This window comes from Myotis brandtii, unplaced genomic scaffold, assembly GCF_000412655.1.
Source record: "Myotis brandtii unplaced genomic scaffold, ASM41265v1 scaffold630, whole genome shotgun sequence".
In the NCBI taxonomy this organism is placed as follows: domain Eukaryota; kingdom Metazoa; phylum Chordata; class Mammalia; order Chiroptera; family Vespertilionidae; genus Myotis; species Myotis brandtii.
This window is the reverse complement of record NW_005370412.1, coordinates 1,399,501-1,414,253: the sequence shown is the minus strand read 5'-3', so window position 1 is coordinate 1,414,253 and position 14,753 is coordinate 1,399,501. Positions and strand designations below refer to the sequence as shown.

The 14,753-nt window shown below is 54.0% G+C and overlaps 1 protein-coding gene across 1 annotated transcript in view; it reads left to right on the top strand.

The window, feature by feature from the left end:
- The window catches only part of KIAA1614 (KIAA1614 ortholog), a 28,394-nt gene extending 14,985 nt beyond the window's left edge, over window positions 1–13,409 (top strand). The window contains exons 6-11 of the mRNA XM_014528322.1: window positions 1–1,236; window positions 3,110–3,236; window positions 4,920–5,175; window positions 8,264–8,391; window positions 9,108–9,292; window positions 12,239–13,409. Of these exons, the coding sequence (XP_014383808.1) occupies window positions 1–1,236; window positions 3,110–3,236; window positions 4,920–5,175; window positions 8,264–8,391; window positions 9,108–9,292; window positions 12,239–12,432 (2,126 nt within the window). The 3' untranslated portion in view covers window positions 12,433–13,409. The remainder of the gene's footprint in view (window positions 1,237–3,109; window positions 3,237–4,919; window positions 5,176–8,263; window positions 8,392–9,107; window positions 9,293–12,238) is intronic.
- The last annotated feature ends 1,344 nt before the right edge of the window (window positions 13,410–14,753 follow it).

The following is a 14,753-nucleotide window of genomic DNA, read 5'->3' as shown; positions in this document are numbered from 1 at the left end:
TCGCCGGGGGCCTCCTGCGCAGGGACGCAAGCGAACGGACTCCGCACAGGCTTGTGGGCCACCTGGACCGGAGAGCCTTCCCGGAGCGGCCGCCCACACGGGGCATCGAGAGGACCTGCCGAGCCTGCGGCAGTTGCATCGAGGACCTACGCCCTGCCCTTGGGAAGGCAGCCCGGGACCCCAAGGTCCTCCAGGAGCACGGGGCTGCCTGTGGGCTGGAGGGAGTGTTGGCAGAGCCCCTTAGCTCTTGGGGCTTGAGCGCCCCCTTCAGGCTGCTCCCCGCCGAGCAAGGGCCCCGCACCGAACGGATCCGGGAGACACATATGGGAGACTCTATGCGCCCGGAGGAGGTGGACTCCGCCCTGGACAGCACGGACACCTCCGACAGCTGCAGGACCGACAGCGAAGAGGCCGGGACCTCTCAGCCCCCCAGAGCCCGCGGCCCCCGACTGCGGGGCTCCAGGCCTCGTGGAGGCCACAGGTGGTGCCGGAAGGCTGAAAGGGAGCCACCTGAGAGCCCTCCGGCCTCGCACGACCTGCCTGGGGTTGATCTCCTGGAGGTTTCAGATGCAGTGAAAGAAGGCAGAGGACACACACCTGAGGGGACTCTGTTCCCCAGAGAAAACCCTTACTCCAAGCCTCCTGGGCAGGAACCTGAGGGGGCCCCCCTGGGGCCCCAGGAGGAGTTGCGACCAGGAAACCACTGGGCTCCCTCTGTGGATTCCTCGGCTCTGTGCCGGAAGGCCTGTGCCCCGGCCTCCTCCGTGAAGCTGGCACCCTTGGGGCCAGGCAGACAAGACCAGGTTATAGAAAGCCACCAATCTCTGGAAACCATCCCCCTGCAACAGAGCCATGCAGAGCCCTCTGCCCCACACCAGGCCCAGCAGCCAACGGCTTCCCTTTCCTCGGAAGGCTGGGTGCCAGCTCCTCCTCCTTCCAGGAAAACCACTTCACCTGGGCCTCACAGGAAGGCACCCCGCAGGCCCGGTGACCGGGGAGAATCTGCTGGCACCCCCCGGCCTCCTTCAGGAAGTGTAGTTCCCAGGACCTGTGAGCTCAGCCCCCCACAGACACAGCCCCGCAGCCACCACGGCGGGCACCCACTGCTGGGCCTCCCCACCAACAGCTGCAACAACAGTGTGCCTGGGTCCTCGGGGGACGCCGTCCTCCAGGGCAGGGTGGAGAAGGGCACCAGCAGCCAGGAGCCCGAGGCACCCCTGGAGAACTGCAGAGGTGGTAAGGTGGCCCCAGTCTGGGGAGGTCCTAGAGCTGAGGCCAAGTCTGTGGTCTCACACATCCTTCTCTTACTGCTCGTCTTCGTAGGTTACAAGGCCACACACCGTTCCTAGCAGCCCCGTGGAGCCCCCTGATCAACGGCAGGTGTCAGGGAAGCTAGCAGGGTCTGTGGGCTGGGTGCAGGGTTCAACGTCAGCCTGGAGGCGGGTTAACAACTCCCCTGAGGAGGCAGAGCATGGGAAAGTGGTGCTGAAGCCTCTGACCTCTGGGAATCCTGAAGGGTGTATAGAAGGTCCAAGCTAAGTGGCTGCTGGTGGCCTGGGCTGCAAGGAATTTTACCATCAGCAGAGCTAGGAGAGGCAGCAGCTCTAGGATTTACCATTTGCTTAGAGTAGTAAGTGCTAAAATGCCTCTTCAATGTCTTCATTTCATTCATTCAGTATTGTTTGAGCACCTGTTACATGCCAGGCACTGTTCTAGACACTGAGGGGAATAAATGCAATAAGTGAATTAATTCAGCAGCAGTCCTGCCCTTGAGACCTTCCGTGGCCAGGCACAGACATGCTGTCCAGAGCTGCAGCCGCCAACTGGTGGTTCATGAAGGCTGAAAGGTTGGCGACCGCTGGTTTAAGGAAACCTTTAGAGCAGCGATCGCCAACCGGTGGTCCGCAGACCACTGGTGGTCCGTGGGGTCTGAAAGGTTGGCAACCGCTGGTCCAGAGGACACAGTGACCAGCAGGCAAAGCTCTTACAAGGAATGCTGGGGTTGCTCTCTGGCACCTGAGCACCCCCACACCCCCGGCCCTGCTGGGCAGACTGGTGTGTTTCAGCAGGCAAAGGATGTAGGATATCACCTCTGCCTTTGGAAGGGGTCCACATAATGTGGGCAAATCCTGGGCATCAACAGCCTTAGCTCTGATCCCTGATGTTGTGAGCTAAGGTGAGCACCTCAGCCACTTACTTTTAGGCAGGAGACACACGCCCACCCCACACAGCCTGCTTTAATGTGCCCACAGCTCTGGCAGCCCTGCGGCTGGGCTGACTCAGGAGGGATCGAGGGCTTGGACACAGTGGAGGAGGAGAGGACAGACAGACGACAGGCCATATTGACCTTACTGAGGATGTGGATGCCAAGACACTCCCCACTCTGTGTGCTGGCCACCCCTCCCCTGCACACAGACATACACTTTCCCTCTCCCTCCCTTGCTCCCATGAACCTGGAGGAAGCAGGCCCCACCTTGAACTAAGGTGTGGTTTCCTTCCCTGGTGGGCTCTAGGCTGGCTGCCCTTAACCACTTCCTGTGGGTCTTCTATTCTGAGAGCTGCTGACCTTTTTGGGCAGCCGACCTTCACCTCCTTGGGGCCTGGAGCAGAGGCCCAGGTGAGGCTCCTCTTCTCATTAGCCAGGAGGTCCTGGGCATGTCACTGAACCCCTTTACACTCCAGGCTCCTCCACTATAATCGGAGGGTAATAATAGAACCTGTCTCCTAGGAACCCATGAAATAATCTGTGGGGAGGGTTTAACTCATTGCCCAGCACATTCCAGATGCCTCAGGAATACAAAATATTCCCCTGCTCTCAACTATGTCTCTTGATATAGGAGGGGCATGACTTAGCACAAGCAGTCCCTTCATTTAACAGGCATTAATTAATCAGCTACTGTGCACCAGTATTGTGCTGGGGGAATGGGGTAACAGCAGTAAATAAGGCCCTGTCCCTGTTTTGTGGGTCTCACCACTGCCTCTCTCCAGCTTTCTCCGGCTCTCCTGCCTCTGGGTTGGGACTGTCCCCTCCCCTGTGGGATGGGTCAGTGACATGGGAGGGATGCTGTGGTTGTTGCAGGAGGTATCCATGACTTTCTCACCTCCGCAGGTGTTGGCACCGTCAGCTCCATGGGTGTCACCTTCTCCCTGGCCTTAGAGGAGCCAGAGTCCAGCCAGGAACCAGAGGAAGGCCTGCAGAGGACAGAGTCAAGTTCTGAAGGGCTTGTGTCATCCCAGTGAGTGACAGGAGCAAGAGTGAGCCCTGCCCGTAGGAGGTGGGGGGTGGGAGGTGCTAAGTGAAGGAAGAGCCCCCCTGGAGTGGTAGCATGACTGACCTCACTGCTCCCAAGTCCTTGGAGGGTTCCCAGACTTACATCTAACCATGGCACCCCAATGCTTCTCTCCCAAACATTTCCAACCTAATGTGCTTGATTATGTATTCACCAAACATTCATTGAATGGCCTCAAGCTCCAGGTGCTGTGCTAGGCACAGCTGGCCAGCCAGTCTCAGCCCTCAAGGTGCCCCAGGTTGGGACAGCCTGTCTGAAAGGACTTGTTCCTCACTCTGGGCTTGGAGACAACCAGATGCTGAGGAAAGAGCTCAGCATTCACATTGCCATTCTCTCTTTAGTGTGCTGTCTGAGTCCTTATTCTGGGGAGCCATCCTCTAGCCAGGGCCACCTCTTCTCTGCTATGCATCATTCATGGTGACATATGACCCAAGGCTTCACATGCCACTGAAAGCCAAGTCTCCATCTCCAGCCCTGTGTGCTCCCAAATGCCACACCTGTGCATCCAGTTTCCCCTGACATGTCCACCAGGGTGTCTGAGAGCCTCGCTGAATTGTTGATCGTTCCGACCAAAACTGCTTCCCCCAGGGCCTCTTCCCCGTGAACACAGAACCACTCCACAGTGCTCACACCCAGATCTGGGCATCCTCTTAGCTGCCCCATTTTCCTTCTTTCCGACTCCAACCCACTAGCCGGTCCTCTCCAGCCCCGGGCCCACCCCTGTTGCATTTCTCCTGGTCTAAGCTGCCTTACTTCTTTCTGTGCAACTCTAACAGCCCTGCTGCTCTCTGCCTTCCCTCTTGCCCCCTCTAGTTCCTTCTCCACACGATAGTCAAAGGTAGCTTTTGAAAACTTTAATTCAGTGATGTCATTTCTCTTACTTAAAACCCATCATGTTTTTCCTTTAGCTTGGAGTAGAATTCAAACCTCTTGCCTTCGTTTATGTGTTCAGTGTAATCTGCCCGTCTGACCTCACCTGCTTCTTGTCCCTTGCTCATGATGATATCCACGTCCTAATGGCCTGGCCCCGCTATGTTCTTGAATGCACCGAGCCCCTTCCTGCCCTCGAGCTTTGTTGCCAGCTTTTTTTCTCCCTGGAGCTCTCATTTCTGGGCTTGGTGGGACTGACTTCTTGCCATTCAACTTTCAGTTTAAAGGTCATCTCCTCAGAGAGGCCTTCCCTGGCCACCCTGTCTCTCTCTGCTTCACCCTACTCAGCAGTCGCTGATGGTGTCTCTCCTTTGTTTCCTAGTCTGCTGTTTATAAGCTCCCAAGAGTCAGGACCTTGTCTGTCTGCTTACCACTCTCACTTACCCAGGCCATTTGCCACATGTCCCAGTGCCTACAAGAGGCCTAGAAGAGGTTCTTTGGAAATAGTGAATGAGCAAATGAAGGAACGAATGATTGGGTAAACCCACTGTTGAGTGTGATGCCAAGGGTCCTGTCTGAGCTGCCCTTTCTAAAAGCTACCGTGCAGGATTCCACTCAGCTTTCTTTCTGCAGCCTGGCTGTCCTTCCTCCACAAGGCGTGGTGCTGGCTCATCTGGGGCCCACAGAACCCTAAGGAGAAGCCCACCCTCGCTTCCACAGCCCTCTCCCCCCAACCTCATGTCCACCCTTGCATTTCAGAGACCTACCAGGGGTCAGTGCAGGACCTGGCCCGCCCTCAGCTGCCCCTTCTGACAGGAACAAGAAAGCCAGCAGCAGCATCACCACCCTGGGGCTGAAAAAGTTCTTCTTGGCCTTGGGCCAGGGCACACGGCCCAAGTTGGGCAAGTCCCGCAGCTGCAGTGTGGAGCAGCTGCAGCCCCCTGCACCTGGTCCGGCTTCACACTCCAGCACCCCCAAAGTGAAGAGAGCCCCATCGTTACAATCCCTGCATCGGGTGAGTCCGAAGGGCCCAGACAGGGGCTGTGTGAGGCAGGTGGTGGTGTAGGCACCATTCGAACAAAAGGTGAAAGGAGAAATGAAGTGCTGAGGAGGCAAAGGTGGAGAAGAGGAGGCGCCTGCCTCCCCACAGTTGATCTCTGAGACTTGGGTCCCCCTTTCCAGTATGGACTCATCCTAGATGCCTTCCTCTTCCCCTCCTTCAACTCTCACTGCTGCTAAGACCTGGAGTCTACTGCCTGGTCATTCTAGAACCTTCTTCATGGCCACAGTGACCCTTAGTCTAGCACAAATCACTTCCTGGATACCTCCAGGACCTCCAGACTGGCATTCCTGTCTGTCTTTCTCCACTGGCTTCCAGAGTGGTCCTTCTGCTATGCAAATCTGGCTTGCCATGCCCTCACTTCATACAGGCCATTGGTCCCTTACCACTCTCAGGATAAAGCTCAGGTCACTTGACAATGCCAGAGGGTTTCTGTGATCTGACTGCTTTCATCTCCCATCACTCTCCTTCTAACACTCATCCCAGTTGTCCTTGACCTTGAAGTTCTGTCATGAAGGCCACACACTGTCTGACTTTCAGACTTCATGTTTCTTTTCTCCCGCCTTCTCTACCTGCTAATGTCTTCTCATCCAAGGATACTTCAGCCATTGCATCCTCCAGGAAGCCACTTCCTACCCTTCCTTGCTCTGTGTTTTTATCTCATTCTGGGCTACCCTCCTTGGTGGAACTTGCACATAGCATTTTAATTGATTTTTGTTTGTCTCCCCTCACTGGAGTGTGACTTCTTTGAGGGAACACCGTTGATCTTTATATTCCCAATATTCAGTACAATGGTGAATATAGTAGACATAATGCACAGTGAGTGAGTGAGTGGATGCAGGGCAGGCTGCTGAATTGTCCCTCCCTGTGTGCTGGAGGGTAAACCAACAGCAGCTCACTGAGTCAGCTATGTTTCTGAAAACCCTGTTCTGTTCCAGGTGTTTCCAGTATTATGTTTGTTCTTCTAGTCCAGCCGTGGGCAAACTACAGCCCGCGGGCTGGATCCGGCCCATTTGAAATGAATAAAACTAAAAAAAAAAAAAAGACCGTACCCTTTTATGTAATGATGTTTACTTTGAATTTATATTAGTTCACACAAACACTCCATCCATGCTTTTGTTCTGGCCCTCCGGTCCAGTTTAAGAACCCATTGTGGCCCTCGAGTCAAAAAGTTTGCCCACCCCTGTTCTAGTCTCTGCTCCCCTCCCTGGGCGGAAGGAAGCAGGTGATTGTGGTTTGCCGAACTGGAGCCTTTTATTTTCAGACTGAATGAAAATTGCATTTCAGTCTGGCTCCAGGAACACTACCTGGTACGTGGTTGGCATTCAGTAAGTATTTGCTGGATGAATGAATGGAAGGCAAAAACAGAAACAAAACAGCCTTATATAGGCTGGGAAGAGGATCCGAGAGTGACACCATGGTCCAGGAATTCACTTTCCCCATGAAGTTAGATCTGTCCCCTGTATATCTGAGCCAGGGCACCTGGTGTGTTGCCCTCAGAGCTCTGGCCTCTGTAAAGCCCTCTAGGGAAGTGACAACGATGTTAGTGTAGTAGAGGTGCTGTCAGCAATCTAAGCCGAATGGGAAGGGAGAGAGCAAGCTGGTGAGAAAGGGCGGACTGAGTAGTAGAAAGAAATGTACAAGAACTGGAAAAAGAGGATAAAAGAAGAACCCTTCCTCACCCAGAACTGTTCATGACATAGCTCAGGGCAAGTGACTTCCTGTTAGACTGTTGTGCCGCCAGGTGTGGGGTGACAGGGTGGGTGGATGCTGCAGCAGCTTGGTTTCCGTTTTGCCCTCCTGAGTGGGCAGTGGCCCTGTTCTCTCACCCGCCCCCTCCTGATGCTCCCACATCCTCCACTGGCTGTGGCTCTTTCCCTTTACACCTGCATCTGGAAGGCTCTCCTCAGGAAACTCCTGCTTGTCCTTCAGGTCTGAGTTAACATGACTTCTCCCAGGAAGCCTCGTTGAACTCTGATATAAATCAGCTCCAACCCCCCACCCCTTCAATTTCTTGATGATATGCCTTATTTCTCTAGAGCATGGATTCCAAATGTAATACATGTCTGTAACATTTGTTTTAAAGTCTGCTCCTCCCTACCATTCCTACGCCTCACCTTCCGAATGGGCTCCTCACTGGGTCGATTTCTAGAACACAGATCAGATTTTGTAACTCTTCAGATGAGCATCACTCAGGGGCTCTCTAGCAGGCCATACGAGGTCCTTCCAGGGCTGGCCCCTTGCTCCAGCCCACCTCCCATCACCTCTGCAGCCTCGCCACCAGACCATGAGTATGACCCAGAACCGACCATGTTTTCCCTCGTCCCTCCATGTCTTCGTACCTGCTGTTTCTTCTGCCTGGAGCGCGCTACCCCTGTATTCACCTCACGAGTTCCTGCCTCAAGCCTCACTCAGGGATCAGCTCCTCTAAGTGTCCCCAGGCCTCCTAAGCCAAACGAAGTCTCTTTCTGCTCCCCTGCACATCGTCTGCACTTTCAACCGAGCACTTCCTACTGCATTTAGGGCCTTTAACTTACCTGTGCCCACCCCACACCCACCACTGGGGGAAGTCCTCAAGGGACTTTTGTCTTTCCCATCTTTTTATTCATGATGGTTTAAGGTGCACACTTAGATTAAAAATTTTGAATGTAACTGATCATAAAAGGGATATACTAAAGAATCGCAAAAACACTATTTAACATTTTAACTCTAAAGTTGTGTTTGTTATTCTATAATTAATTTGATTTTACTTTTTTTTTCTTAACAAGAAAATGAGATTTTCTTAATAAGTGGTGTGGTAATTAGTGTCTTAGTACTAAATTGTTACTTCAGCCAAGAAAACCCAAAACCTGGAAGCTTCAGATCATATCACCTGTGTAGACCCATCTACTTGAGTAAATTATGGTGCAGCCGCTTGAAGTAGTGACAGAAACTCCTCCTGTTACTTTGAAAGAGGCCCTCAGGTTCATGGTTGGGGTCAAGTCTCTGTCATCCCCTCGCCAGGCGGCTTTTCTCACCTGCAATATTGGACCTTTACCTCTAGGTGTCACCCTCTCACCAACATCGGAAAGCTGCCTCCTTTCAGAACCTCTATTCTCTGCTGAGTGGCAAGGTGGACCGGTCCAGCCTGTACCTGGTAGGGGAGCCAGGGGACCACAGTGAACCTGGCAGGTAAGAGTGGGCGAGTGGGCAAGTGGACAAGTGGTCTGGAGGACAAACTAAGAATGGACAATGGAACAATAAGCTTAACTTCTTGCCTCAGCCGCATGGCCCTGAATGGGATCCCATTAAGAGAAAGGGAGGCCAGTTCTCTGAGGAGTCTTGGAACCTGCACCTCATGTGCAGTTGAGCTTTGAGAAGGTGTGGGGTGCTGAAAGGGGTGGAGTTGGGAGGTTTGGTTCCTCCATCTCTCTGCTGTCTGATGACATCTTGAAATCAGAATGTCCAGAGACCTTCCTTAGCTCAGCTAAAGATCAAATTAAAGATCCAGACACAGAGACCTCAAAAGAGGCCCTTGACCTGTGACCCTGCCTGGAGAAGGCCCTTGACCTGTGACCCTCTAGGTTAGCTGCTCTTACCTAGAGTTCCATGGAGGGACTTCAGGGTGTCCGTTAACTCCTGGAAATTTTATATAAAATTACAGCTTTCATCAGGTTCTCAGAGAAGTCTCTGCTCCTGAAAAGGTTAAAAACTTTGCTCATGGGCTGGGGCTTCTGGTGCAAGAGCAGGCTGGGGAGCTTCAGACGGGGGTGCCAGTCTCGGCCCCAGCAGGGCTCTTCATGCTGGAGCCCCAGCCGTCAGTGGAGAGGCAAGTCTTCTTTAAGCCAAGGGGCTGGAGCCCAGTGCCAGCCCTCGTTGCCCTCACTCTGTCTCCGGTCTCCATGCAGGTTAGCCAAGGCCCCGCCCCGGCGTGCGCTCAGCGTGGAGGATGTGGGTGCCCCCAGCCTGGCCCGCACAGTGGGCCACGTGGTGGAGGTGTTCCCAGACGGCACCAGCCAGCTGCAGCTGCAACGCTCCCCAGAGGGCACTTTTGGCTTCTGTGTAGCCTCCGGGAATGGGCGCAGGGACTCAGGTATGCTCCCTCCGCTTTCTGGGCCCCACAGCCCTGGGACCTTAGCAAACCACACTGGTGATCAGAGTTTTTTTCTGGTCTTTGGCTGAGCAGTGGAGCTCTGGGCTCAGAGAACCTCTTATCAAAAGGACTAGAGTTCTCCCCACAGGGGCTCTTTCTGAAGAGTCAAGGTATGGGGCTGCTGGGGGCGGAGGGAAGTAGCTATTGGCAGGCCTGACCCCAGTGTCCCTCTGCTGTCTGATGACATTCTTAAAATCAGAATCTTGAAGGCCAACTATTCACTGGGGAGCCAGAGGGAGACTGTTTGTGCTTGCCAGTTCTCAGAGGCAGTCCTTTGATGTGGCCGATGTGTTTAAATGGTTCCCTCCTCCAGCTGCTGAGTGTGTCTGGGCACGCGGAATGTGCCTGCCTGTCTGTGCATCCAGGCCCCTCCCTCAGAGCTGGCTCCCGAGGGTTAGGTTCTCAGGCATCCTGGCTCCCAGACCCTGGCGGAGTCAGAAGGAGCATTCGGTGGCGTACGGAGAAAAGTGCCTGGCGCTTTTCTTCACTTTCCTCCTCAGAAAGAGAATGTATTTGGGGAGCAGAATTCCAGATGGGGACTGGCATCATCTGTCAGTGTGAGATCATACACAACCAAGCATGTACTCGGCCCCCCATACTCCCCAAAAGTCCTTTTAGGATCCTCTGCAGGCAGTGGGATCCCCTCCCCCATCACCTGTCATGGAGTTCTGATGGGCAGGGGTCTGTAATCACCAAGGGCTCCTCGGCTCTGCCCTGGCCCACTCTCCCAGGCTCCCTCACCTGGTTGGTGAGAGCTCTTCCCTGTCCTGCCCAGGTGGTGTCCTGCCTCTACTGCTGCAGCTAGCCGTGGGATGTCACAGAGATCCCCATGCATGCGGAACAGGGCCGCCTGGCCACACGCCGTCCTCCCGCAGCCAAGAGTCCTTTTTCCTGGGCCTCAGCGGCTCTGTGGGCTGGGGTTGGTTTGCAATCCTTCCTAAAGAGTCAAGATGCTGGTGCTAACTTGCTGGCTACCACATCCGGTTCTATACAAGCATGAGAGAATAGCAGGCTTTGTCTTCTGCTTCTAATGCAACATAAGGAGCATACATCCTTAGCAAAGGCCTTGTCCAGCAGCCAATAAATGCCTACAAAGCAGTCTCTCTGTCATATTTTTGTCATGACTTTCAGTTGTAAAACCTACCCCAGAGTCTCCCCCAAATGGCTGGCGTGACATCAGTGTCTGGTCTGACTCTGGCTGCATTCTTTTGGGTTTTCTCAACACTCCCCACCTCACATCCTGCTGTATAGCAGCCATTTCTACAGGCCCCACCCCTCCCCATTTTACCTGCCTTTTTCCAACATGCAGACAGGCCAGCAAGCAGTTCAAACACCCAGATGGCAGAGGTAGAAGACAGGGCCTGTGAGAGAGAAGCCTGTGCGATCAAGATGACAGATGTACCTTGCTGGGGGGAGACAGCCTCTCAGGAAAGGCTAGGGGTGACTGAGAAGCACCGAAAGGGGCTCCCCAACTCAGCCCAGGGACAGGGAACTTGACAAAAGATCGGATTTGCTAAACCCAGAGCTACAAATCCTCAGGTGCCTCAGAGGAGATTTCAATGTACATTCAAACCCCAATTCCACAGGGTGGGCTCTGGAAAGCTTGACTGTTGGGGCCAGAGTTGGGCTGCATGGATCAGAGAGATGAGTTTCCACTGGTCCGAGATGTGTTAAATGGCTTTAGGTCAGAGACTGAGAAACAGGGCAAGTTGCCCTTTCGTGTCCTTTCTAAGGAAGCTGGTTCCAGGAAGAGGGGGTGGGGAGTGATGCACAGGCAGCTGTTCAGTGTAGAGGGAGCCAGCTGAGCCTGGGCTGGCAGCAGGGAGGGCGCTGAGGCCTCACAAAGTCCCCCCCAACACCCCCCGCCCCCTATGAATTCTGCCGGTGTCAATCATCCCCTGCGGCCCCCCAGTGACCTGGGCTGGTGCCCTCAGACACCTGTGTTCACCAGATTTCCCTGGAAGAGCCTGCTCCTCCTCTAACCTCTTAGGTGGAAGCAGCTGAAGGGGTTTGAAAGGTTTTCAGCAGAAGTTTTGGTGAGAGGGGAACCCTCTCCTGTGTGGCCAGGAGAGGCGAGTGTCACCCAGCCTATCCAGCCCTGAGGCCCCACAGAGCCTGTCCCACCAACGTGGGTTCCCCGAGTCAGACCCAGGGGAGGAGTGGGTTCTCCCGGGGCTCCCGATGCACTTTGGAGACCTCGGATGGTCACACTGGCCAGATAGATCCAGAGACAAATGGAAGCGGGGGGGGGGGGGGGGAAGAAGGGAAAAGGGAGCCACCATGTCTTTAAATATGGGGGTAGGATTTTTATGTTTCTGGGCCTTTGTCCAGAGGCCTCCGAGTTCGAAGTGAGGACCATACCCGAGGAAGACTGGGGCCAGGGCTAGCCCTAGACAATACCAGGAAGCAAGCCAGGCTTGGACTGGACCTCAGCTACTTCAGCGATGCCTTCCCCCCACTCCGGCGACTTGAGGGCAGCAACGGAGTTTGTTTGTGAGTGCCATTTAGCACTGTGCCGGACACGTCGTAGGTCGTTTTCCTAATTTTTAAACATTATTTTCCTATTCTACAATCAAAGCTCATCTCAGAAAAAGCTAAGATTAGCTCATTCACACTGGGGTATATGTGAACCATTACAGCTGAAAGCATTATTTGCACTAGGGCATTTTAAAAAAGGAGATGGAGAAATGAAGTTATACTATATATATAAAGTAGTTGTGATTTTGAGTGGGAATAATGAGGGTGTGTGTGTGTGTGTGTATGTGCAGAAGTGCCCTATATGAGCACCTGCCCCTCTCCCCGCAAAAAACAGCACCCACCTGGTCAGCATGCCAGAGATGCATGTCTTTCATTTCACTTGTTAAGTTCTCCTGTTTTCCTTTGCAGGCTTCTACGTGCAGGAGATGGCTGATGCAAGTACGGCCAAGCTGTACTCGGGGCTGCTGGGGGTGGGGGATGAGATCCTGGAGGTGAACGGGGCCAAGGTTGCAGGGCTGGGATTGGCTCACATTGAGGAGCTCCTGACCCATGCAGAGAGCTTGTCACTCCGTGTGCTGAGGCAGAGGCCCATCCCACGGTGACTCAGAGGTGCTCTGGGCCTCAATGTCACTCCCTCAGAAGCCATGAAGCGCCCTGGGGGGAGGGGTGACTGGGAATGGGCTGCACAAAGCTACTTGGGAGAGGGAAGGAGCCTACTTGGATATTTTGTTTAAGGATGTAATTTGTGCAAAGCAAGGAGAAGAAAATATGGGTGCCCGGGCCTGGGGTGGTGTCAACAGCTTCCTGCACCTTTGTTGGCAGGGGGAGGAAAGAGATTCATTGAATCACTCAGTTGGTCCCCGAGCATCGCCTCACCTTCAGGTCCCATCGCACTCCTTGTCAAGGGCTCCTGCAGCTTCCAACACTCCCGAACCAAAGACAGTGCTGGGCCATATCGGCCTGGAGCCTGCCTCTTCCCATCTCGTTTCCCCCAGCTCCCATTCCACACCTTTGCTCTTTTTCCAGAAATGGGAAAAGTGTCCTCGAGTAACAGCCTTGTAGCCATTGACCCCAAATCAAAAATTGGAACATGTGGTCTGGTGTGAAAACATCTAGGAGATGTGATCTGGTAGCCAGAATATTACGAATTTTTTGTAATATATAAGATTGAGGAGGGAAAAAAGGAACCTGAGACCAGTTTCAGGGAGGTGCAGCTGTGGCCAGTGAGACTGGCCAGATCAGCCCCGTCCCCACTGCCCTTCCTCTGCCCCTGCCTCTGCCCAGAGCGAGGCTGGAGCTACCGGAGCCGCCTGGCCAGGAAGGCCTCTGCCTTCCTTCTGTTGAGCTTGGACACTGGGCCGCAGCTAGGGCCACGCAATCCTCACCCACAAGTTCTCTGTCCAGACTCCCTGACAGCAGCTCTGGATAGGCCAACCCACAGGGAGAAGGCCGGGCACAGGCCCGGAGGATGGGCTGTCCCACCTGGTCACTCCCCTCCTCTAGGACTGAACACTGCCCAAAGGGTTAGTGGGTGGCCATGTGTCCGTTTTAATTTATTAAAAGCCAAAGCTGAAGCTTCTATCCTGAGTTGCTATCTTTTGGGCTGCACACTCGCTCACTCGCTTGACCTTTAATAGCCGTCAGCAGAGGTTTGGGTGGGGGAGGAGAAGGGAGGACAAGGGCACCGCGGTGGCCTGTGTTGGGCATGCCAGAGGGGAAGGCTGGGGAGGCACCTGGGGTTGGGGTGACAGTGTAGATGCAGAAACCTCCAGGGTCAGTCCTAGGGCTGGGAGAGGAGCCCTGGCAAAGTACGTTTATGAGCAGGAGATGGAATGAAGCTAAGGGGCCTTGAATCGTTGCAACTGGACGGTGAAGTGGGCAGCTCATGGCTGTTTTAGAACTTGGCCGGGTGCAGACTGTGGTTAAAAACAAACACAGTTTAAATGAGTGTTAAGCAGCTTTCAGGGAGCAAAGTCACTGAAGGAGGCATGGGGCCTAAGAGGAAGGTGATGAGGAGAGGGGGCAGCAATCCTGTGGAGTGTGAGTACTCTCCCATTCTAGGGTATTATGCACAGGAGCCAGTTAAAACCCCTCCTTACTGCCCCTGGAGGTTAGGGGGTGAGGGGAGCTCCCAGAGCCTCACAGCAGGGCAGGATGGGGAGGCTGGGCCGACCTGTAGTGGGAGATGAAGGAAGAATGGGAAGGCTCTAGCAGGTGAGCAGAGGGGCCAAAGGAACAAGTACTTGGGTCTTTGGGGTGTGAAGAGGGACTGGGACACCTCACAGACCAACCTGGGGCCCCCAAAATATAGAAATGGCCCCACATAACAGGAACCACAGGCATGGGGAAACCCTGGTGGCTCCTATACGCCAATTCCTGGCCTTTACATGTTGACCCAAGAAGTATACCTTCCAAAAAGGACTCCTCGTGGTTAACAGGGCCCAAATTCATAATCGAGCCTAGCAGCCATTGTTTACCGAGGCCTGTCTTGCACACTGCATGTCAGAGAAAAGCCACAGACTGAGGTGCCAAGCTTCCTGCATTGTGGTCTTGAAGTCTGAGCCAAATCTGGAATCTTATTTCAACCAATGGACTGAGACTTGCCCTGTCCAATCAGAACTGCACAGTTGTAGCCTCATTTGTATATTTGTTGACCAATCAGAGTAGCTCCATAATAACCAATCAGAACACATAATTCTGACCAATCAGGACAGTGCTATCTGGACCAATCAGGCTGTGCAAACTTGGATTCCTCATTTGCATAGAAATGAGGGGAAGGGGGAAGAAGTAAAGAGGAGGAAGAACGGGAGAGGCACTTGGGACTGTGTGAAGTCGCCGTGCCTTGCTCTAATTCCAAGAAGGTACAGCGTGCCAGGGCCATGTCTTGTCTAGGTGGGAGGGGACTTTGGCTCCTCCAGGTGTC